Source organism: Hypanus sabinus, chromosome X1, assembly GCF_030144855.1.
Source record: "Hypanus sabinus isolate sHypSab1 chromosome X1, sHypSab1.hap1, whole genome shotgun sequence".
Lineage (NCBI taxonomy): Eukaryota > Metazoa > Chordata > Chondrichthyes > Myliobatiformes > Dasyatidae > Hypanus > Hypanus sabinus.
Genome location: NC_082738.1, coordinates 36,170,782 through 36,196,270, shown reverse-complemented (window position 1 = coordinate 36,196,270; position 25,489 = coordinate 36,170,782). Strand labels below are relative to the sequence as shown.

Sequence of the window (25,489 nt, the reverse complement as noted above, 5' to 3'; positions counted from 1 at the left end):
ATCTCTAATGTATCTAGTCTGTACCACCACCCCAGGCCGTGCATTCCAGGCACCCACCACTGTATGTGTAAAACTTTTTGTGGACTTAAACAAATTTCTCCTCAGCCTTCACTGTAAGGAGGACATGCCCAGCTTCTCCAACCTAATCAGAAACAAGAGAAAATCTGCAGATGCTGGAAATCCAGAGCACCACACACAAAATGCTGGAGGAACTCAGCAGGCCAGGCACCATCTATGGAAAAGAGTACGGTCGACGTTTCATGCCAAAACCCTTCGGCAGGACATCCGTTTCGGCCCAAAACATCGACTGTTTACACTTTTCCATAGATGCTGCCTGGTCTGCTGAGTTCCTCCAGCATTTTGTGTGCGTTTCTCCAACCTAACTGTGTTGTTAAAGTCTCTGGGACAATGCTCGTAAGCTTGCTAGAGTGGTAGAGCACTACAGCACAGAAGTAAATCTTGAGATTACTCGCAAGAATCTTTGCATCCTTCTTTAAGTGTGGTGACCAGGACTGGAAGCAATACACTAGATGTAGCCTAACCATAGTTTTATACAGTTCCACTACACACTGGTCTTCTTTCATAAAGATGTTCAACAGGAAGGGCAGTTGAAGGTAAGTGAGGGAGGTGGACTACAGAAAAAAAAACACACCCAAGTGATAAACACAAGACATTCTGAAAGTAGAGTCATAGATTCAAAGGGCACTAAAATACAGAAACAGGCCTTTTGGCCCATTTAGTCCATGCCGAATATTAATCTGCCTTGTCCCATCGACCTGCAGTGGGACCATAGCCTTCCATGCCCCTCCCATCCATGTACCTAACAAAACTTCTCTGAAGTGTTGAAATCAAATCTGCAACCATCACTTCCTCTGATTGAAGAAGTTCCCCCTCATGTTCCCCTTAAATATTTCACCTTTCACCCCTTACACTTACTGCTAGTTGGAGTCTCATCCAACCTCAGTGGAAAAAGCCTGCATGTATTCATGTTATCTATACCCCTCATGATTTTGTATGCCTCTATCAAATCTCCACTCAATTTTCTACATTTCAAAGAATAAACGTGCTGTAAATCTAGATTAACACACACAAAACACTGTAAGAACTCAGTAAGTCAGGCAGCATCTATGGGGAGGAATTAAGTCAATGTTTTGGGTTGAGATCCTTTATCAAGACCAGAAAGAAAGAAGGGAGAAGCCAGAACAGCAGCAGAGATCCTAGGGGAAGCAGTTAGAATGGGTCTCACTGAAATGCCATCAAAGGGAAGCTTTAAACTTCTTCAGAGTAGCTATAATTTGAAGAAGCAACACAATGGAACAGCAAATCATAAACACAAAAAACAAACGAACAGAAAAAAGTTCTGTCTTCTTCTCCCCCGCCTTTCCAGTCCTGAAGAAGGGTCTCGGCCTGAAAAGTCGACTGTTTATTCCTCTGTATAGATGCTGCCTGACCTGCTGAGTTCCTCCAGCATTTTGTGTGTGCTGAGTGAAACATAATGAGAGTCTCTCAGCATTTTTTTACACTGAACAAACTGGTGCAGACTCAGTAACCCCAGTTGTCAAAAAGTCAGAACACTTGACATGGACTATCTTTATTCATATTTTTGAGCACATGTATAAAAACCTGCCATTTCACATTGCTTGTATAAAACATTTTACAATGCTTAAAAGAGAAATATCTGCAAGGGACTACATTGATGTTAATGTTGGAAACTAGCTGAGGTCTTGCACAGTTCCTGTGTAACAGGAAAACCTATGGGAGGATCTCAGTAGCAATGTTGGTTCCCACACCCTTTTAACCTATATCCAGCATGTATTCAAGGACAATGATGCTAATCTTATTTAATTATTTTTCGTTTTGGCATTGTTGGGTTTGTTCCCCACCTTCAAAGAAGTTTGCATCATTATTGAGCCTCATTACTAGTGTCTTGCTAAACTCAGATCACAGATGTAGGTATAAGGGCAAAGGATGGATGGAATCTAGTGAGACACCAGAAGGTGTTGTAGGAATGAAGGGGTCACGAGTGCTGAGATATTTTGTTCCAACATCTAGAGGAAGGACTCATATGAGAACATCCTCAATGCAATGAAAACAATGCATGGAAACAAATATAGCTGGAGGAAAGCCAGTCATCTTAAGAAGTTAATCTAAATGTTTGGTCTTGTATTCAGTGAAGGGTTTAAAAATGCATTTTGCAAGAACCCAAGGTGTCATCAGGCACAGACTTGTATCCCAAATATTGTTTGAGGTGAGCCATTCCGTACTAATCAGTGTTCTGTTCAGGAGGAGGCACTGGTTTACAATATTGGATTGTGCTATGAGTTTCAAAGAATTGTTCGCTGCTTCATATGTTCACTCCGTTGGTTCCATTTTCAGAGGCAAAGCTCCTATTTTAATATCATGTAGTATCCACCCAGGCTGTCCACTGTAAGGGAAACAAAAAAGCTCTCAGAGAGTTAGAATGACGCCGTGGAGACTGGGTTATTCTGGAGCAAGAAACAATCTCCTAGAGGAACTCAGAAGGTCGAGCAGCATCTGTGGGATAAGAAATTGTCAATGTTCATCCTGATTCAGGGTGCTGGCCTGAAACGTTGACAATTTGTTTCCTCCAGCAGATGTTGCTTGACCTGCTGACTTCCTCCAGCTGATTGTTTCTTGCTCCACCTTCCAACATCTGCAGCCCCTTGTGACTCCACTGGGTTATGTTAGCTTGCTTTCTACTGTATATTAGAAGATTGTAAATGAAGATCGAAGTCGGCGAGTCCGGAGGTAGTGGCCCAAAGATGATATCTGTGAGTCTGCATCAGGGACTTTAGATTGGCGGCTTGATGTTTGCACATCTAGGAGTCGGACAGAGGCTGGAGGTTTGAGGCCCAATATCTGTGAGTCCAGGCCCAAGGACTAGAGGCCCGTTTGTTGTGTGTGTGTGTAAGTAAGTGGGTGGGAAGGGGGTTTGTGTTACTGTTGTTGCCTTGCTTTATTCTGTTGTTGTGTTGAACACTGGTCATGCTATGTTGATGCTGGAATGTGTGGGGATACATCCTTAGCTTATGCTGGTAGTTAATGACGCAGTTCACTCTATGTTTTGATATACATGTGGTGAATAAATCTGAATCTGGTTTCCTTCTCTTGCCCTCCCTTCTCAAACTGGAGAATACTTATCCATTAACTTGACCGCTGTGCAATTGTAGGCCTTCAAGTACACACTTTGAGTATTATGGGATACAACCTTGTTCATGTACTCTGGCTGAGGGAGCTGATCTCACTAATGTAATGTAGGCCTTGAATCACTTACCTTTCAATGAGTTAATTATGAAGCTGGATTCATCTGGGAGGTTCTGAATCATCTGTAAAAGAGAAGTAAAATGTGAAGAGATCCCCACATGTTGTTCTCTGGATGTTGTTCTCTGGTCACATTAGACAAGGCATCAGGTCTAAGGGAATCGTTTCTCTTGCAGGTTCCCTTCCACATCAGATATCATATCAACATAAGAAGATAAGAAATAGGAGCAGGAGTAGGCCATCCGGCCCATCGAGCCTGCTCCGCCATTCAATAAGATCATGGCTGATCTGGCCATGGACTCATCTCTATCTACCTGCCTTTTCCCCATAACCCTTAATTCCCCTACTATGTAAAAACCTGTCTAACTGTTTCTTAAATATATTTAGTGAAGAATCCTCAACTGCTTCCCTGGGCAGAGAATTCCACAGCTTCACCACCCTCTGGGAAGAACAGTTTCTTCTCATCTCCGTCCTAAATCTTCTCCCCTGAATCTTGAGCCAATGTCCCCTAGTTCTAGTCTCACCTACCAATGGAAACAACTTTCCTAGATCTATCTTATCTATCCTTTCAAAATTTTGTATGTTTCTATAAGATCCCCTCTCATTCTTCTGAATTCTAGAGAGTATAGTCCCAGGCGACTCAATCTCTCCTCATAGGTTAACCCCTTCGTCTCTGGAATCAACCTGGTGAACCTCCTCTGCACTGCCTCTAAAGCCAGTATATCCTTCCTCAAGTATGGAGACCAGAACTGCTCACAGTACTCCAGGTGTGACCCCACCAGTACCCTGTATAGTTGCAGCATGACCTCCCTGCTCTTGAATTCAATCCCTCCAGCAATGAAGGCCAACATTCCATTTGCCTTAATAACCCATTGTACCTGCAAGACAACTTTTTGTGATTCATGCACAAGCATTCCCAAGACCCTCTGCACAACAGCATGCTGAATTTCTTCATCATTTAAATAATAATCTGCTCTTCTGTTATTCCTTCCAAAGTGGATGATCTCACTTTTACCAACATCTGCCAGACCTTGGCCCACTCACTTAACCTATCTGTATCCCTCTGCAGACTCTCCACATCCTCTGTACAATTTGCTTTTCCACTCAGTTTAGTGTTATCAGTAAATTTTGCTACACTACACTCAGTCCCCTCTTCCAAATCATCAATGTAAATGGTAAACAGCTGCGGGCCCAGCACCAACTCCTGCAGCACCCCACTCACCGATAACTGCCAACCGGAAAAACACCCATTTATACCAACTCTCTGCCTTCTATTGGTTAACCAATCCACTATCCATCCCAATACACTTCCTCCAACTCGATGTATCCGTATCTTATTTATAAATCTCTTGTGCAGCACCTTATTGACATCCAAGTATATGACATCCACCTGTTCCCCTCTATCCATTGCACTCATTATGTCCTCAAAGAACTCCAGTAAGTTTGTCAAACAGGACCTGCCCTTTCTGAATCCATGCTGTGTCTGTCTAATGGAACCACTCCCTTCTAAATGTTTCGCTATTTCTTCCTTAATGACAGCTTCAAGAATTTTCCCAACTACAGATGTTAAGTAACTGGCCTATAGTTGCCCGTCTTTTGCCTACATCCTTTTTTAAAAAGTGGTGCGACATTTGCTGTCTTCCAATCTGCCAGGACCTGCCCAGAGTCTAGAGAATTTTGGTAAATGATTACCAACACGACTACTATAACCTCCGCCAAATCTCTCAGCACCCTGGGATGCATCCCATCAGGACCAAGGAACTTATCTACCTTCAGGCCCTCGAGTTTGCTCATCACTATCTCTTTAGTGGCATTGATTTTATCCAGGTCCTCACCTCCCATTTCGTGCATAACATCATTATGGAAGGTCATCTCTGTTCCTTTATTGTTGTGGGGCCTAAATCCTTAAAAAACCCTACTTAATGTAGACAAATGCGAGGGGTTGCATTTTGGAAGGAAAAACCAGGATAAAACTTGCACAGTGATTGGTAGGGCACTGAGTATAATTTTTCATAAATTCTATTGTAAATGCATGCAAGAAAATGAATCTCAAGGTGGTATGTAGTGACATACATCCAGTGGTCACTTTATTAAGTACCTCCTGTACGTTAGTCGTCTTCTGCTCCTGTAACCCATCCATTTCAAGGTTTGATGTACTGTGCATTCAGAGAGGCTCTTCTTAACAAGATGCTCTTGTTAAACGGGGTTATTTGAGTTACTGTCGCCTTCCCATCAGCTTGAACCAGTCTGGCCATTCTCCTCTGACCTCTCTCAATAACAAGGCGCTTTCACCCACAGAACTGCCCCTCACTGGATGTTTTTTTTGTTTTTCACACTATTCTCTGTAAACACCAGAGGCTGTTGTGCTGAAAATCCCAGTTTCTGAGATCCTGAAGCCACCCCGTCCGGCACCAACCTTCATTCCACAGTCAAAGTCACTGAGATCACATTTCCTCCCCAATCTGATGTTTGGTCTCCTCAGGACTCACACCACCAAGTTCAAGAACAGTTATTACCCCACAACCATAAGGCTCTTGAACAAAAGGGGATAATTACACTCACTTACTTGCCCATCCACTGAGATGTTCCCACAACCAATGATCTCAGTTTATGGATTTTTCATCTTGTTATCTCATGTTTTCATTATTTATTGCTATTTATTTATTTTTGCATTTGCACAGTCTGTTGTTTTCTGCACTCTGGTTGATCTTTCATTGATCCTGTTATAGTTATTTTTCTATAGATTTGCTGAGAATGCCCACAGGAAATTGTATCTCAGGGTTGTATATGGTGACATATACATACTTTGAACTTTGGTGTGAACAACAATTAAACCTCTTGACCATGTCAGCATGCTTTTATGCACTGAGTTGCTGCCACATGATTGGCTGACTAGATATTTGCATTAATGAGTACAGGAGATACCTAATATAGAGGCCACTGAGTTTATACAGATTGATATAAATTTACTTTGAGGAATGTGGTTGAACAAAGGGATCTGGGAATACAGATCCGTAATTCTGAGGAAGTGTTGATAGGGTCATAAAGAGAGCTTCTGGCACACTGGCCTTCATTAATTAGGACACTGAGTACAGGATTGGGATGTTGTATTGAAGTTGTATAAGATGGTGAGGCTGAATTTAGAGTATTGTGAGCAGCTCTGGTCACCAGCCTGCAGGAGAGGTATCAATAAGCTCGAAAGAGTATACATAAAAACTACAAGGATGTTGCTGGACTTGACAACTTGAGTTGCAGGGAAAGGTTGAATAGGCTAAGATTTTATTCCCTGGAGAATGAGGGGAGATCTTATAGAGGTATACAAAATGATGAAGGCTATAGCTAGGGTGAATGCATGCAGACTTTTCCCCCTCAGGTAGGGTAAGACAAGAATTAGAGGTCATTGGCCAAGGGTGAAAGGTGAAATATTTAAGGGCAAACTTCTTAACTCAGAGTGTGGAATGATGTGGGTTCATTCGTAACACTTAAGGAATGTTTGGATAGGTACTTGAAAATGTTTTGGAAGAATATGTTCCAGGTGCAGGTAGATGGGACAAGGCAGTAGAATTAGAATTAGAATTAGAACTTTAGAATTAGAATTAGAATTTATTTAAATCTTACATCCATCCCAGAACATGAGGGAGTAAAAATCTTTGTGTTATGACTTTGTTGCAATGTACAGACATGTGAACTTAAAAGGCTAATGGCTTGTAGAAAGAAGCAATCCGGTAGGCTGTTGGTCCTGGCTTTAATACTGCAGTACCGTTTGCCAGAGGAGGCAGCTGAAATGGTCTATGGTTGGGTGGGTGACTGGTGTCCCCGATGATTTTCCAGGTCTTCCTTCTGCACCTGCTGCTGTAAATGTCCTCAATGGAGGGAAGTTCACATCCACAGATGTGCTGGGCTGCCCGCACCACTCTCTGCAGTGCCAACCGATCAAGGTTGGTGCAGTTCCCGTACCAGTATCGGGTTACCATGAGCAAGATGAGTCGAATGGTATATTTGTGTACTGCAGTACTCTGTGCTAATCTACTGTGATTGAGCGGCAGAACAGACTTGATGGGCAGAGTGGCTTAATCCTGCTCCCAAATTTTATGGTCATATGGTTCAATGTGACATTTCATACAACCCCCTCAGGAGCAGTCAGGGATTGGCAATGAATACTGACTTTGTCAGCGATGCCAGTATCTCAAAAGGTATCCCAAAAAAGCCCTATAAATGAATGGAATTATGGGTCTGGTTATGGGCATCCATGACTTATTTGTGAGACAATGTCTCGTTCCTCCTCAGTCAGTGTTCAACAACTCACCTGGTCCCCGACCAGGATGTGGATTCCAGCAACTCCCTGTCGGTAGATCTGCAGGATCTCGTTGGGGGAGATGCTGAACAGGGCTGCCAGCTTTTTAGTTAGTTCAGCTTTTGTTAAGTCCTCCAGGTAGATTTCCTTGTATGCTGCCAGGAGGGAAGAAGATAGAGTGAGTGAATCCATCAGAAGAATGTCACGAGCCTAGCAACGGACATAAACTTAAATCTACTGGACTTGAATTACACACACAAAATGCTGGAAGAACTCAGCCAGTCAGATAACAGCTATGGAGAGGAATAAACAGCTGATGTTTCGGGCCGGGACTCTTCATCAGGACTGGAAAGGAAGGGGAAAAAACCTAGAATAAGAAGATAGGGAAAGGGAAGGTATCAACCCTGTACATTTTCCACCTATCACTTCCCAGCTTCTCAGTTCATCATCCCTCACCTACCCCACCCTCTCTCCCCCTCACCTGGTCTCACCTATCGTCTGCTGGCCTGTACTCCTACCCCTCCCCCTCCTTCTTATTCAAGCTTCCTCTCTGTAGACGCTGCCTGACCTGCTGAGTTCCTCCAGCATTTTATGTGTGTTCCCCAAGATTTCTAGCATCTGAAGAATACCTTGTGTCTGTAGACTGGAGTCTGTTTTCTACCACTTACAGGGGTACAGATTCTCCCTCACTTTCTGTTTTTCTTCACAATTCACCTCACACTCACTGTGACCAATTTCGTGTAAGTGGGCTCAATATGTGAATGGTGGAGGTGGGGTGGAGTCTCAGCCTTTTTGCGACTGAGGGAGTTTAAGCTGATAATATTCAATTTTTATTTCATGCACCATTTACAGACGTACAGTGGAGAGCATCCTGACTGGCTGCATCACAGCCTGGTATGGAAACACTAATGCCTACAGAAAGTGGTGGACACAGTCCAGTCCATCACAGGCAAAGCCCTATCACTATTGAGCATACCTACATGGAACACTGCCACAGAAAGCAGCACCCATCATCAGGGACCCCACCATCCAGGCCATGCTCTCTTCTCGCTGCTGCCATCAGGAGGGAGGCCCCACACTACTAGGTTCAGCAAGTTATTACCCTACATCCATAGGCTCCTGTCACCAGAACATTGAACTGATTCCATGACCTACAGACTCATTTTCAAGGACTCTTTACAACTCATGTTCTCAGTATTTTGTTTTGTTTGCAGTTTGTCTTTTTTGTGTATGTTAATTGCTTGTTGCTTAAATATAGTTTTTTGTAAATTCTATTGTATTTCTTTAGTTTTTCCTGTAAATGCTGGCAAGAAAATGAATCTCGAGGTAGTATATGGTAACATATATGTACTTTGATCATAAATTTACTTTGAACTTTGACCCTGTAATTGTGCCCTCTCAATGTGGGCAAGTGATAATTGAGCATTACAATGGAAGTTTTCCCTTTGGCTCATCCACCCTTAGCTGCCCAACTTATCCATTCACTCAGTTGAAGGAATTATCTGGCTGGATAATTTCTGACCATTAGGAGGCCTTTTCTCTGATCTCCAAGAACTTCACAATAGGTTTGACAATCAGCCAATAAAAAGAGAAATGTCTGGAAATGCTGAGTAAATCAGGAGCTGTCTTTGAAGACAAAAACAGAGTTCAAAAACTGACTTTGAAGATTCAGGCTGATTACCTTTCTTTTCCCTGGGATATTAAGTCTGTTCTCCTCTCCACAGATGCTGTTTGACCTGCTGAGTATTTTCAGCATTTATTGTTTTTTTTTGTTTCAAGTTGCCAGCATCTGCAGGATTTTGATTTTGTTAGGCAAGTTGATTTCTCCTGGGCTACAGTGACAGGGAAATCCCTGGAGATCTGTGGCAAACTTGGAGGTTGCAATAAGTTGGATAAAGTTAAGATTGTATTGGTCTGTGACAGATCTTGCGTTCCTGCCCCACTGCTCACAATCAGCCACTTACTGACCATACTGCTATGTCCCTGACCATGCTCTTCTGGTACTGGAGCAGCTACGTACCACACACAGAAGCATTGGGAGAGTCTTGGGAATTCTCCTGCTCTTTCTCTTGCTGTGGTTCCTGACACATATAAATGGTGAGCCGTGGTCGAACGGACCTGTGGACACAAGCAGTAGGATCATGGGATTGTTTTCTGGTCTTGCCACGGGTTGTCCCCTCTGCTACTGACAAGAAGCCCCTCAGCAAATCTTTCCAATCTGGCCTGTCTGTCAGAGGCCAGGGTCCAAGTCCCATTTCAGAGACTCATGTTCATAATTTAAACCAAGACTCCAGTACCAAGGGAGTGGTACAGCTGGATATGACATTAAATCGAAATACATCTGCCCTCTTGGGCTGGGTGTAGATGATTCCATTGTACTAACTAGAGAATAGGTTTTCATCCGCCAGACTATTAAACCTTTAACAAGCAGATTACCTGATCGATATGACATTACTATTTGGTTCAAGTTGGTTGTTCTGAGTCCTACATTACAGAGTTGAGGCTTTATAAGCCATTGGGCAGACCATATCTGCGGTATTGTGAGCTGTTTCGGGCCCCATATCCAAGAAAGGATGTGCTGGCATTGGAGAGGGTCCAGTGGAGGTTCAGGAGAACGATCCGGGGAACGAAAGGGTTAACCTATGAGAAGCACTTGATGGCTCTGGGTCTGTACTTGCTGGAGTTTAGAAGAATGAAGGGTGAGTCTCATTGGTAATAAATCAGCCATGATTGAATGGCGGAGCAGACTCGATGGGTTGAATGGCCTAATTCTGCTCTGCAGCACTGAGGCTGTAAGACTGCCCTGGCTGCTGTGCTTCACGTCTGCAAGCTTCGCAGCAGTTTTCCCCAGAAATTTGATAAACTGCGACCAAGGCTTTGGGCCTACTCCGGACTGCTCCCACGATGTGGATCTCAGGACTCAATTTAGTTCGGATTGCTGTTGTTATTGTTCACTTCTATTGTTTGCATGAGTTGTTTTGGTTTTTTTTCATCTTTGTGAACATTAGGAGTTGGTCTTTTTTTTAAATTGGGTTCTTTCAGGATTCTTGCTTTGTGACTGCCTGTAAGCAGATAAGTCTCAAGGCTGTATAATTTATACATACTTTGATAATAAATGCACTTGAATCTTGAATGCCTTATGGTCTTATGAAACTATCAAATATTGAAAGGCCTAGATAGACTGGATGTGGGTAGTGGGGGAGTCTAGGACTGGAGGGCTCAACCTCAGAGTACAAGGATGTTTAGAGCAGAGATGAGGAGGAATTTCTTCAGCCAGAGGGTGGTGAATCTGTGGAGTTCATTGCCACAGACGGCTGTGGAGGCCAGGCCATATTTAAAGTGATGTTGATAGATAGCTTCTTGATTAGTAAGGATGCTGAAAGAAGGAGAATGGGGTTGAGAGGGATAATAAATCAGACATGATGGAATAGCAGAGCAGACACTGGGCTGAATGGTTTAATCCTGCTCCTGTGTCTTATGGCCATTAGGGGATTGGAAGCTCTTCATTTACTGCAGAGTTGGGACATTCTGCAGTCTTGAAATCACCAAATATAATCCCCCTTGTCTCTTCCTTTCACCTTCTTTAAACTTCTGCTTGGAATCAGTTGAATCAATGCAAAATATCTTATTAACTTAAAGACACTGTTTCATTCTATCCTTTGCCTTTCACATCATTGCTGGAATAGCAATCTCCGGAGATAATGGTGGGGCAGCTCCAGTGCCTCAGCTTCAATCCTAATCTCCGGCAATGTCTGGGTGGAGTTCACACATTCTCTCTGGTTCTTCTGGGTGCTCTGGTCTCCTCCCATGTCTCAAAGATGTCCAAGTTAGTAGGTGAGATGGCCACTGTAAAATTGCCCTAGTGCAGATGGGATGGAAAACTTATAGGGACTGGGAGACGATAGTTAATGAAGAAGCTAGTGGCAGAATGGGATTGCGGGAGACCGCAGGACACAGCTCAACACATCATGAAAACTAACTCCACTTTGTGGATTCTGTCTGCACTTCTTCCTCCCTCGGTAAACCAACCCGTGTAATCAAAGATCCCGCCCACACCCGACACTCTCCCTTCTCCCTCTTTCCCATTGGACATGATACAAAAGCCTGAAAGCACATACCACCTGACTCCTATCCCGCTGTTATGAGACTATTGAACAGATCTCAAAATCTACCTCTGAACCTTGTTCCTCATTACGAGTCTGCTTTGCACTTTCATTTAAGGTGAGGGGGTAAGTTCAGAGGAGATGTGACACTGACAGTGGCGGGTGCCTGGAATGTGCTGTCTGGGATGGTGGGTAGAGACAGAAACATTAGGAACTTGTAAGGGACATTTAAATGGACACATCAATGTGAGGGAAATGGAAGGATATGGACATTGTGCAGGCAGAAGGAACTAGTTTAGTTGGCTATTTGATTACTAATTTAATTGGTTCAGCACAATATTGTGTGCTGAAGGGCCTGTTCCTGTACTGTTATATGTTTCTCTGTAACTGTAACACTCAGAATCAGGTTTATTATCATTGAGGTATGACATGAAAATTGTTGTTTTGTGGCAGCAGTACAGCGCAAAGACAAAAAAACAATAATTTACAAGAATAAACAAATGAAGGTATAATAAGGTAGTGTCCATGGGTTCATGAATCATTCAGAAGCCTGTGGCAGAGGGGAAGATGATTCACTAGGCCATGAACATTGCTTCACTATCGCACTTTGTTTTATTATTGCTTTTCCCTAATGCGCTGAAGTGATCTGCATGGATACAATGTAGAACAAGATATTTCACTGTACCTTGTGAAAATAATAAACCAATTTCCCAATTTAACAATAAATGGCCTGCCTCAAAGCATTTATTTATCTATCTATTTATTTCTTCACTGATTGACACAGTGCGGAGCAGGGCCTTTGGGCCAAATTGCACACATTTAACCCTAGCCTAATCACAGCACCAATTAACCTACTAACTAACATGTCTTTAGACTGGGAGAAAACTGGAGTACCCAGAGGAAACCTACTAGCACACAGGAAGAACAGAGGACACTGGAATTGAACTCTGAACTACGACGCCCGGGTTGTAATAGTATCACACTAACTGCTACATAGATTTCATGTTCTAAGATGGTTTTAATGGGCTAAACTGAACATCAAGATTTGTGTCCAGTTTAAGGGACCGAAATGGCATTAGAAATGTTGACTGTTTTGCGTGTTTTAATCCAATCAATAAAGAAAACTAATTGCTAAAAGAAAATGGTTGCCAACCTAGAGTTGGGGAGAAAGCAGCTTCAGCAATGAATAGTTTCGCCACCAGATGGCATCCTCTATCCAAATATTCACAATCAACTGTTCAGTCCTGAGCACTGGAATATTGTTTTAAATCACTGAAACAGTTTATTCAGATTTTATTCAGTTAATATCTGATAATCATGCATAGAAATCTGCTTTAATTCCTCTTTCCTTTGAGTGTTTAAGGGCAAGATACCCTAGAATAATTGGGTGAAACTCTCTCAGAATGGTCCAGCCAAAACCAATCTCACGGTCCATGTCACTTAAAAGAAAAAAAAGTCTGTCTGTTACAAATTTTCAGTTTGCGAGATCTTTGTATGCACCTATTAAATGCTTTCCTACAACACTGACTGCAGCGCAAAAGGATGGGAAACCAGCAACGGCTGGCTGTTTTTCAAACTTCCCACCTTTCCCTTGAATTCCTCTGCATGTCAGTGCTGTTGAGGCAAGGAGCCCTCTGCAATTCAACGCCTACACTGAACATGATACCTGTTACACTTGTTAAAAGCATGGAATAATTGACGGCGTAGCGTTTGAAAGATTCATGTCTTCACCTACTGTCACCAGCTACGGACCACTGATATTCCATGATATAGATGTTAACTGCCTTTGACTCTTCAGTAGAAATTTTACACGTTTATTCATCAATATGACATGTGATTCAGTTGTAAAGCCAGAATTTATCATTTATTTTTGGCCTACGGTTTAAGTTTCAACAATTGGTGGATCAATTGTCACAAATGATAACTAATTGGTCATTGTAAATTGTCCCATAATTAGGCTTGGGTTAAATCGAGGGTTACTGGGTGGCGCAGCTTGAAGGCTTGGAAGAGCCTGTTCCATGCTGTATCTCAAGCAATAAAAAAAACATAGAACATTACATCATAGTACAGGCCTTTTGGCCCACAATGTGGTGCCATTCTTCTAACCCACATAGCCCTCCATTTTTCACTCACCCATGTGTCTGTCTAAGAGTCTCCTAAATGTTCCTAATGTATCTGTCTCTACCGCCACCCCTGGCAGTCCATTCTATCACTCTCTATGTAACCTAACTCTGATATCCACCCTATAATTTGCTGCAAACACCTTACAATTAGTCATTTCCCCCCTGGGAAAGCCTCTGGCTTTCTATCTATGTCTCTTGTACACCTCTATCAAGTCACCTCTCATCCTGCTTTGTTCCAAAGAGCCCTAGCTCGCTCAACCTATCCTGAAGATAGATTAAAGATGAGCTTTATTTGTCATATGTACTTCAAAATATAGAGTGAAAAGTGTTGCTCGTGTCGGCAGTCAGGACAGTTGTGCTGGGAGAAGCTCACAAGTGCCCGATTCCAGCACCAACATACCATGTGCTAGGGAAACTCTACACGTAGAGTAGGTTACAGGGTCGGCACAACTTTGTGGGCCAAATGGCCTGTAATGTGCTGTAGATTTCTATGTTCAATAGCATGCCTACAGCTTACTAACCCTAACTTGTACATCTTTGGAAAGTGGGAGGAAACTGGAGCAGCCAGAGGAAACCCAAGAGGTCACGGAGGGAATGTACAAACTCCTCAGACAGTGGTGGGACTTGAATCTTGATCTTCGGATCACTGGTGCTGTAAAGTGTTTATGCCACCCTAACACAATCATAATATCGTCAGAAGACATGCTCTCCTATCCAGGCATCATCCTAGTAAATCTCTTCTGCTCCCTCTCTAAAGCTTCCACATCCTTCCTAAAATAATCATGGTCATATCTATTGATGCTCCCTTTTACGTTCAGATTTATTCGATTCCCAGTTCCTGTGGTGGGATTTGAACTCATCGATGCTAATCCAGAAACTTCACCACAGTGCTGTCCACAAACAGTACGGGACAGGGCTATTGTTTATATTCAACATGTCTCCTCACCCCCTCCTTATATCAGTCCATCAGTCTGTTCAGTCATTGAACACAGAAACAGGCCCTTCAGCCCAATGAGTCTGTGCTGACCAGCAATCCCCCATTTACACCAATCCTTCATTTACTTTTATTCTTCTTACAGTAAATTATCCTTCCAGTAAACTTGCCCAGGATTCACCCACTCACTCACTTACAGCAGCAGATTAACTTACCAACCCGCCTGTGTCTGGGATGTGGGAGGAAATAGGAACACCCAGAGGAAACCTATGTGCTCTCAGAGTGAACGGGAAAATGCCACAGACAGCACCGGAGGTAAAGATTGAACCCCGGTCAGCTGCTCTACTCATTGTGCTTCTGTGCCGCCCATCTCCAGGTTCTGCTGGAAGTACTCCTAAAGAAATTTACCCCAATCACCCCCGTGAGAGCGTTTCACATGTCAGTCACACTTTTTGTTCCCAAGTTGAATATCTTATTCCCATTTGAACAGTTATCTATTGTTTCTAGTTCTGGCCTCCTCCACTTGGGAAACATTTCCACCACACCCTAGCTCCCGGCCTGTTCCAGCGCACCTAAGACCAATTTGGTGGTGATGTACAGAAGTGAGGGTTCATCAAGAGCTCCTGGCTCAAGGGCGGCTGTTTTACCTCAGATGGAGTGCGTTGTAGAGCCTGATGCCATCTGCTGGGCCGCAGATCTGGATGATGTCGTCACGCGAGAGCTTAAGTAAATCAGCACCTGCAGGTTCAAGAATGGAACTGTCAGTGAAAATTAGAGCAACCTCACTGCTATCTGGGGGAGGGGGGATCTCACCGAAAGCTATCAAATATTAAAAGGCCTAGATGGAATCTACGTAGTGAGAATGTTTCCTATACTGGTGGAGTCTAGGACCTATTGGAAGCAGTTGGTTTTATTTGCTTTTAATAAGGTATTAGTTGAATTAATAAGGTTTATAGCAAGACTAAAATTGTAGTTACTAACATTTTAACTGGTATATTTTCACAATCGGTGGTGTTTGTCTCCACCCATTGGAGGAAAAGCGGTATTGCAGCTACATAACAGTTTACTCCCATTCCATTTTTCATCGGGACGTGACACGTGCTGTGACTGTGCACATGTATCTTTTAATTGGCACACTGCTTATCTCAGGGGAGTATTCACTGTTGGCTGCATTCCAGCATAAGTGACCATTTTGCAGAAGACCTCTGTTCAGTCCACAAAGATAAGCCTAAGTGTGTGAACTATATCAAGTAGATAATTTATTTAATGACTGATTAAGTAAATAATTTAACTAATCAATTGGGGGAAAAGGAATAAAGATGCAATATGCTTAAAGAACAGTATGATAGAGGCAGTAAAGGGTATGATGAACAAATCTCCATGTTAAATGAGTGAGTGAGGAAAAAGCATGAAAAGTAAATCTGTAGTGAGAGGTATTATCCAGAGTTGCAGGGTAAAGTGGGTCAAAGCAGTTGTGCACAGCAAGGGACCTTCGGTGGGCAGTTCTGCCAACCTAGTTGATGGTGTTACAGTGACGTCACTCAGTGACTAGTCCCCAAAACAGCGCCCCCTTGGAAACTCCAAGGAATTGCAAAATAGATCAACAGAGACCTCTGGTGACTCACGTGATGAGGACAGGGTGATGGGTCGAGCAGCCATGTCATGACTTGCCCCTCCAAAAAGAGCTATGGGGGTGAAACACACACAAGAATAAAGATAGAGTTTATGAATGGAGACAGGAGGTTTTCCATCAACTACCAGAATCATAAAAAAATTGACACATGGTCCTAAGAAATTTTAGTTCCTAACTAAGGAAGCTCAAAGACTTGGGCTGAACTTAAACAAATTAAAAACATATACAAATTGCATCAATAAAATGGCATCCAAATTTTAGCCACTATGCTGTCTTTGCAGCAAATAAGACAGTTAGAAAGGAATGGTTCCATTAGACAAACGCAGCATAGATTCAGAAAGGGCAGGTCCTGTTTGACAAACTTACTGGAGTTCTTTGAGGGCATAATGAGTGCAGTGGATAAAGGGGAACAGGTGGATGTCATATATTTGGATTTCCAGAAAGCGTTCGATAAGGTGCCGCATAAGAGACTTATAAATAAGATACGGATGCATGGAGTCAGAGGAAGTGTATTGGCATGGATAGTGGATTGGTTAACCAGTAGAAGGCAGAGAGTTGGTATAAGTGGATGTTTCTCCGGTTGGCAGTCTGTGGTGAGTGGGGTGCCGCAGGGGTCGGTGCTGGGCCCGCGGCTGTTTACCATTTACATTGATGATTTGGAAGAGGGGACTGAGTGTAGTGTAGCAAAATTTACTGATGACACTAAACTGAGTGGAAAAGCAAATTGTATAGATGATGTGGAGAGTCTGCAGAGGGATAGAGTGTGGCAACCCACTTTCTGCACAAGCGAACCGGCTCATAAATAGCCAGCGCGGGGGAGACTTTGGAGGTCATGCTGCAACAATACAGGGTACAGGTGAGGCCGCACCTGGAGTACTGGGTGCAGTTCTGGTCTCCTTACTTGAGGAAGGATATACTGGCTTTGGAGGCGGTGCAGAGGAGGTTCACCAGGTTGATTCCAGAGATGCGGGGGGGGGGGGGGCGGGGGGGTTAGACTATGAGGAGAGATTGAGTCACCTAGGACTCACTGGAATTCGGAAGAATGAGAGGGAATCTTATAGAAACATAGAAAATTTTGAAAGGGATAGATAAGATAGAAGTAGGAAAGTTGTTTCCATTGGTAGGTGAGACTAGAACTAGGGAACATTGTCTCAAGATTCAGGGGAGAAATTTTAGGATGGAGATGAGGAGAAACTGTTTTTCCCAGAGAGTGGTGAAGCTGTAGAATTCTCTGCCCAGGGAAGCAGTTGAGGCTTCTTCACTAAATATATTTAAGAAACAGTTAGACAGATTTTTACATAGTAGGGGAACTAAGGGTTATGGGGAAATGGCAAGTAGATGGAGCTGAGTTTACGGACAGATCAGCCATGATCTTATTGAGTGGCAGGGCAGGCTCGATGGGCTGGATGGCATATTCCTGCTCCTATTTCTTATGGTCTTATGACACATTGAGTTTAGGAAGGTAGAGGAGAGGATAAGCAGAATTACCAGGTGGTTGGGATGCAATTAAGAAATGGTTGGGATACAATTAAAAATGGTTGGAAGAATAAGCCACAACACAGATTGATTAGAGGAAAGTGGTTGATTGCAAACAAAAGGCTTCAAAGGATGTTTCTAAATATGAAGACCTGCTACTGAAGAGTTCCAGAGATAAATGAAGATAATATAGAAGAATCTACATATGGCCCCCTCCCAAGTTTCCTGGTCAGTACCACTGGCGCCTTAATGCCAACTGTGGTTGGCTTTTACAGTTGATGGTCAACAATACCAATGGATGGGGCTACCACAGGGACTTCACAATAGTATTACTGTTTACCACATGGCTTTGAGATAACATCTGAGGGTCTCTCCAAGCACTGACTCAACTATCATACAATATGTGGATGATACCCTGATTGTTCATCCTGATCTGCAGTCTCGGAGGCAATGTGATGTACTGTACTTTATTTGCTTGACTATCTAGCCTCCAAGGGATACAAAGCAAATTTGGATAAGGCACAATTGCAACAAGAGGAAGTGATTTATTTGGGACAGAAAGTTTCCTAAGGCAAACGAGAAGTCACTGAGGACCAAGCGAAGGCCATTATATCCGCAAAACCACCTACAAAAGTCCAGCAACATTTCTGCAACTACAATAGAGCATGAATATTGCTCACCACCCACTAGTCTGCTGAAAGGCAGCAAGCACTCTGACGACCCTGTGACTCTTAATGAAGAACAGATGGAAGTTTTTCAATCTTTAAATGTGATATTAAGTACTGCACTTGCATTGGCAATCCCTGATATGGGGAGACCATTTACCCTGTACGTCAACAAGAAGTGTGGCTGCATGACAGCAATTTTAACTCAAGAACATGGAGATCAGCAGCAAGCTGTTGGTTATCACTCTGCCAAATTGGACAACATAGCATTCGATAGGGTTCATGATTTCTAAAATCATTCTAGATCAGACTTTAAATATTCGATGTCCACAGTTGGTGCATACTCTACTGACTGTGAACAGGGCCTCTCAAGTGACAGCTGCTTGGCGGTCCAAGTTCTTGAGGAACCTAATGTCATCATTCAATGAGTAAGTCCAGCAGATCCAGCCACACTGCTGTTGGTGGACATGGAAGACTCTGATGATGAACAATAACGTGCCAAGCAGATGCAAATTACCATCAAGAAGCGCCTTTGTTGAACCCAGATCTGATTCAGTACACTAATGGCTCCTCAACCACTGAGGGAGGAATTTGAATTGCTGGTTGAGCTGTTACCACAGAGTGACTGACACACACACACACACATTTACCTGAGAAATTGGCAAACAGCTTACAGAAGGTGGTGAAATGGTGGAGATGAAGCCACTGTTGTGTTTCCTGAATTGTTAGCTTTGGTGACAGATGCTGCAAAGAGAGTGAAATGTGAGTAAAATGCATTTCTTCACATTTGTGCAGTTACAAATGGGAATTTAAAGTTCATTCTATTCTTGGTGAAGGTTGTTGGAGGTGATACATCATTCTGACTTGTATACATATCACTGTTCCTTCAGTGTCATAGGACTCTCTCTTTAAGCACTGTGGGACAGCTTCACCAGGAGCATGTAGCAGTTCAAGTAGGTGGTTCACCAACATCTTCCCACAGTAATGGGCCCCTCCAGCCCAATGAGCCCATACCAGCCAATTACACCCATGTGGCCAATTAACTTAATAAGCCATAAGTCTTTGGTAGTATAGCGGTTCGTGCAATCACTTTCCAATGCCAGTGATGACCAATTGGGGTTCAGTTCCCTCTATTGTCTATAAGGAGATGTACACTCTCCCTGTGACTGAGTGAGTTTCCTCCCACAATCCAAAGTTGTCCAGGTGAGGCTTAGCAGGTTGTGGGCATGCTCTTTTGGCACCAGAAGCACGGCAACGCTTGCAGGCTGCCCACCACAACACTCGCTGATCAGATTCGACACAAACGAATTTCAGTGTATGTTTGGATGTACATGTGACAAATAAAGCTGATCTTTCATCGTAACTGCAACACCCTGAGGATACCCAAGCCATCATGGGGAGAACGTACAGGCAGCGGCTAAACTGAACGCTGGTCACTGCTGCTGTAATTACATTACTTTGCTACTGTGCTGCCCAGATCTTCTCGAAGGTAATTGGGCATGGGCAATAAATTCAGACTTGCCCAAGCACTGAAGAAGATTAATAGTGACTCTGAGGCCTCTCTGATTTAGGGTTTTATGCTCCTGTAATGAGCTTCATTACGAGCTTCATGGTGCAGTGGCTGGATTTACGGCAGCAAAAAGACTGTAGTGGTCAGTGAACTGAAATCCCATTGAGGCAGCACTTAGGGAAACATGAATGTCAATGTTTGGTCACTAAATTACAGCACAAGGCCATAAGGTACAGGAGCAGAGTGAGGCCATTCAGGCCATCGAGTCTGCTCCGACATTCCATCATGGCTGATTTTTTTTCAACCACATTCTCTCACCTTCTCCCTTTAACTATCAATCAAGAACCAATTTCTGCCTTAAATACACCCAATGGCTTGCCCTCTTTGACAATAAATTCTACAGATTCACCACTGACTTAAGGAATTCCTCCTCATCTCAGTTTTAAATGAAGACCTTTTTATTTTGAGTCTGTGTCCCCAGGTCTTAGACTCTTATAGACTGTACCACAGCATGGTATTGTGATGTTTAGTGTTGTAGGTTTTCACACATCAGATGACATGAGGCAATTTATGTTTATGGAAAAAAAAACATACAACTCACTTTTTGCACTCCAAAAAAACTGAAAGTGTGGTAAAAACCCTTTACATAATTATGTCATCACATCAGGATGCACCTCTTAAAGTGAAACCCCAACTCAGGGGTGGAATTATGTACATTTCCACCAATTACATTACCCTACACAGAACCCCCCCCCCCACCCCAAATTTAACTAAAGCCAGCATTATGAGCCTGTCTGGAGCTTGAACGAACCAGCTGACTCGAGTCCTATGTTCCACGGGTGGAGGAACAACAGGTGCCTCTGGCTCGTCCAGAGGTGTGTTGACACATTCATGGTCATGTTGTGACTCCAGGGACATGGCAGAAGAATCCTCCAAATCTTGGTGAGCGATCGACTGAAATACGTGAAGGTTTACCCCGCTTATCCACGATAAAAGTCTTTTCTCCCCATTCCAAAATGTAGGACAGGCCATCGTAAGGGGGCCTAAGGGGACGTTGATGTGCATCATGGCGGTCAAAAACAAACGGGGCAGAATGTAGGCCAACAGGAACCCAGGAGTGCTGTGATAGGAGGTAGGAGTAGGTGAAAAGGAATTGAATTTACTGAGGAGGGTGGAACGCTGTTGAGAGGCCGACCAGACGGTCGTTGAGTCAGGAATGAAGTCAACTGCCACCCGTAACGGTGCCCATATGCCAACTCAGCAGTGAACTGTCACGGTTTCGATCGTTAATTCCCTAATTGCTTCCAATTCTCTATGATGATGGCTCACCTGGTTTCCATCAAAGACTCAGTATAAAAACCCCTACATTACAACCACTAGTCGCCAGTTTGTTGGGTCTTTTTCCTGTGAGTAAACTATGTTTCCTAACTGCTTAGAACTGTTTGTTCTAAGTTTAGCTCCAGTTTCAAAGGTTACCTATGAGACTCCGTCTCTCTGAGTCAAGGTTCCATATCAGAGCTCTGTGTCAAGATCCCTCCTGTTTGCTGTTTGGCATTTACGCCCGTGTAAAACATCCAAATTCAGTATCTGTGCCTGTGTCCTGCACTTGGGTTCACTTCAATCGCTCATTGCAACATGAACAATTGCAGGTCTTCTCTTGGAGCTGTTCTGAGCCCCAGCAGGACCCACGGGAGACGATCATGCCAACACTCATCGGTCAGGGAAGCCCTTAGAAGATGCTTTAAGGAGTGGTGAAAACGCTGACATAGTCCGTTGGACTGCGGGTGATACGCTGTGGTGTGATGAGGCCTAACACCGAGGTTCTGGGCCATCACAGCCCAGAGGTCTGATGTGAATTGGGGACCGCTGTCAGAGGAATTATCAGAGGGGGTGCCAAACCGAGCGGTGCAGGTGCTGATGAACACCCGAGCCACGTCTGTGGCCATCGTCGAAGCGGGAACCTGGTGGTAAGGAGCTGTGTGGAACCGTGGGAGGGGGAAGAGGATCAGCAAGGTCCACAGTGACGTGGTCAAACCATCACTCAGGGACCTCAAAACATGCCAGTGGCACCTGAACATAATGGTTAATTTTTGCCCACTGGCGCTCCACACAGGCTGCAGACCAGTCACGCACGTCCTTCCTAAGGCTGTGCCAAACAAACTTTTATCACAGCTGTCTTGGGAATGTCCTCTGAGCACACAAGCAACTCATGGTAGCCCCTAACTAGATCGACTTTTGTAAAAGTGAACTTTCTGGCTAAGCATGTGACTAAGCATCTTAGATACATGGGACAGGGTAATGATTGGAGGTGTTGGCTTCGATAACATATAGGTAATCACCACATGGGTGCCAACCACCAACAGACTTAGGAAGGGGTGAAGCCCAGAGTCTATTTGACCAGTGTACAATGCCACGTCTTTCCATGTTGCCAGCTATTCTGGGTCCAGTCTATGCACACAGGCACGGACTGGCGGGCCAGTTGTGGGAATGTGGTGCTCAACCCCCTGTTCTGTGACTGTCGTGGAGAATGTGGGCTTGGTGAGGTTTGGGAATTCACTCAGCAGTCGAGTAAACACGTGGTGGTCCATGCGCTTGACAGAGTCAATGTGGGAACTTACTGGGGCAGCAGGGTAATGGCCCCAAGTCCTTGATATCCACAAGCCTTAAGGTTGATTGATAGTCCTTGTGCACACAGGATATCTGCACCGAGCAGAGGTCTATCCACTTTAGCCAGGCCAATGTGTAACGTTGCCCACTGAAGCAGAGGGTCACCCATCCTGTCCCATAAGTCTGGATCTTGTTTCCGTTGGTGGCCTCCAGCGAGGTTTCGTCACTCTTTGCCTTCTCACTACCAGGTGATGCTGGCAGCACGCACACTCACTTGAACACCCGTGTCACCCAGGAAGCGATGCACTGAGAGAGTGTCTGTAATGAACAGCAGACGACCCTGGAAGCTGGAACCCACGGTGTTCACAGACCTCTGATGTCCCGATGTGCTGGCACTGTCCAAACTGCAAGGCGGTCGGCACTTGCTGGCGCTCGTAGGGTGAAAACACTGGCCCGGCTCCCTCTGTTTCACAGCCGCAGGCGTCCTTATGTTGGGGGCCTTGTTGACCGGGATTATTGAGGTGGAGAAAGGATGAGAAATGATGCATTGGGTGAGTGTAGACTGTCGGCCATTTTAGCAAGCTCCCTATCGTCCATCACGGGTGCACTAGCGAAGTCTATGTGAACTTGATCAGGCATTTGCTGCATGAAGAGTTGTTTAAAAATAAAACAAGGATGGTGATTTCCCAGAAGAGACGGCATGCGGTCCATTAGCTCCGATAGGTTACCAGCATCGAGACCGTATAGGCAGAGCAACTGTTTGGCGTGTCAGACTCCGAAAGTCTGTAAAAGGCAAGTTTTCAGTGATCGGTATTTATCGTGTTCAAGTGCTCCCAAAACTCATGCAGTTTCAAAGTGACTGCATTGGCCAACATGTTCAATAACTCTGGAATTGTCCTAGAGCATCGGGGTCACTAATGTAGGTTTTCACAAATAAAGCGACATGAGGACATTAAAAAAAATGTACAACTCATTTATAAAACTCCAGTTTCCTCCCACATTCCTAAGACATAAGGGTTTGAATTAACACGTTATGCTATGTTAGTACTGGAAGCGTGGCGGCACTCCAGGGCAATTTCCAGCACATCCTACGATGGTCATTGATGCTAATGATGCAATATGTTTCAATGTTTCGATATGCATGTGACAAATAAATCAAATCTTTATCTTTAATCTGCTGTTGATGGAAGCATCCTCTCCATGTCCACTCTATCCAGAACTTCCAGAATCTTCAGGATGCACCATGTTTTGGGAAATGGAATTAGTATACTTGGTGGTCAACATAGACTCAGTGGGTCTATTTCTATGCTGTATTATGGGTGGTGAAGGAATTGCTGCTCCTTGTCTGGTTCAATCCCAGACTACGTTATTGGTTTATTTTGTCCTCTGGCCGGATGTTAGAAGTAGAATACTGACCTCCACAGTGTTTTGTCCTGCCCGGTCTCCCCGGTGAGAGGGGGGTGAATAACTTCTGCAGCAAAAGAAACAGCCATCAGATGCAGCTCAAACCTCTTGGGATGCAGGATTAGTATCAGTAAAGTACACATGCAGGAAAATGTTATCCAATAATCTAGTCACAGCGACACAGAAATCTATCCTGTGACATCATCACAAATATACTTCCAAAGTTCAAAGCAAATTTATTATCAAAGTACGTATATGTCACCATATACTACCTTGGTTTCATTTCCTTGCGAGTGTTTACAGGAAAATAAAGAAATAGAATAGAATGGTTTGACTCAAACTAGAGGGCCAGAATGGCCTGGTTCTGTGCTGTACTTTCCTATGACTGTATGAATTTATGAAAAACTATACTTAACAAATACTGACAAACATCCAATGTGCAAACAAGAACAAATTGGCAAATAATATATTAAAATCTCAATAAATAATACTGAGTTGTAAAGTCCTTGAAAGTGAGTTTCTAGGCGGAGGAGTCAATTCAGTGTTGTGGTGAGTGAGGTTATCCACACTGGTTCAGGAGCCTATGGTTCCTGAATCTGGTGGTGTGGGACCTAAGGCCCCTGTACCTCCTGCCCAGTGGTAGCAGTGAGAAGAGAGCATGGCCTGCATGGTGTGGTCCTTGAGGATGGATGCTGCTTTGTAAACGAGCTCAATGGTGGGGAGGGCTTTGCCTGTGATTACCTGATGTCATGATGTCAGTGTAAGGCGACTGTTTTTGGGTTTGTTCCTCATGGAAGTGAAGGGCTGTGGGTTTTGTTAAGCACATAATATGACCCTCACATATTTTATTCACAAAATTCTACAGCTGTTTGGAGCAAAGTTATCTTGATGGATAAATGTTACGCCTGAACACCAAAATGTTCTGGTTGGATGTGACTGCACTGTTGTAAGTACCTGGTAAAAGTCATGGATAAAGCCCGGTTCATCACAGGAAAAGCTCTCCCTACCGCTGAGCACATCTACAGGGAGCACTGCCACAAGAAAGCGGCATCCATCATCAAGGATCCCACCATCCAGACCATGCTCTCTTCTCATTACTGCCATCAGGAAGAGGTACAGGAGCCTCAGTTCTCACACCACAGGTTCAGGAACAGTTATTACCCCTCAACCATCAGTCTGCTGAACCAGAGTAAATATCTTCACTCAACCCATCTCTGAACAGATTCCACAACCTATAGACTCACTTCAAGGCCTCTACAACTCATGTTCTCAATGTTTATTAATTATTATTATTATCATTTTGTCCTTTAATTTTTTTTATTTGCACAATTTGTTGTGTTTTGCACATTGGTTGTTTGTCCATCTTTGATGAGTGTGATTCTATTGAGTTTCTTTGTATTAACTGTGTATGCCTGCAAAAAAGAATCTCAGTGTAGTATTTGGTGATATTTTCAGTAG

At 43.7% G+C, this 25,489-nt stretch overlaps 1 protein-coding gene across 2 annotated transcripts in view; it reads right to left on the bottom strand.

Annotated features, from left to right (window-relative positions):
• Window positions 1-1,566: 1,566 nt before the first annotated feature.
• LOC132384823 (transcription factor CP2-like) overlaps window positions 1,567-25,489 on the bottom strand; it is a 68,430-nt gene continuing 44,507 nt past the window's right edge. For both annotated transcript variants that reach the window (XM_059956378.1, XM_059956379.1), the window contains 7 exons: window positions 24,044-24,098; window positions 19,161-19,254; window positions 15,384-15,474; window positions 9,597-9,694; window positions 7,589-7,731; window positions 3,296-3,347; window positions 1,567-2,425 (listed from right to left, as the gene is read on the bottom strand). In XM_059956378.1, the coding sequence (XP_059812361.1) occupies window positions 2,388-2,425; window positions 3,296-3,347; window positions 7,589-7,731; window positions 9,597-9,694; window positions 15,384-15,474; window positions 19,161-19,254; window positions 24,044-24,098 (571 nt within the window). In that variant the 3' untranslated portion in view covers window positions 1,567-2,387. The remainder of the gene's footprint in view (window positions 2,426-3,295; window positions 3,348-7,588; window positions 7,732-9,596; window positions 9,695-15,383; window positions 15,475-19,160; window positions 19,255-24,043; window positions 24,099-25,489) is intronic.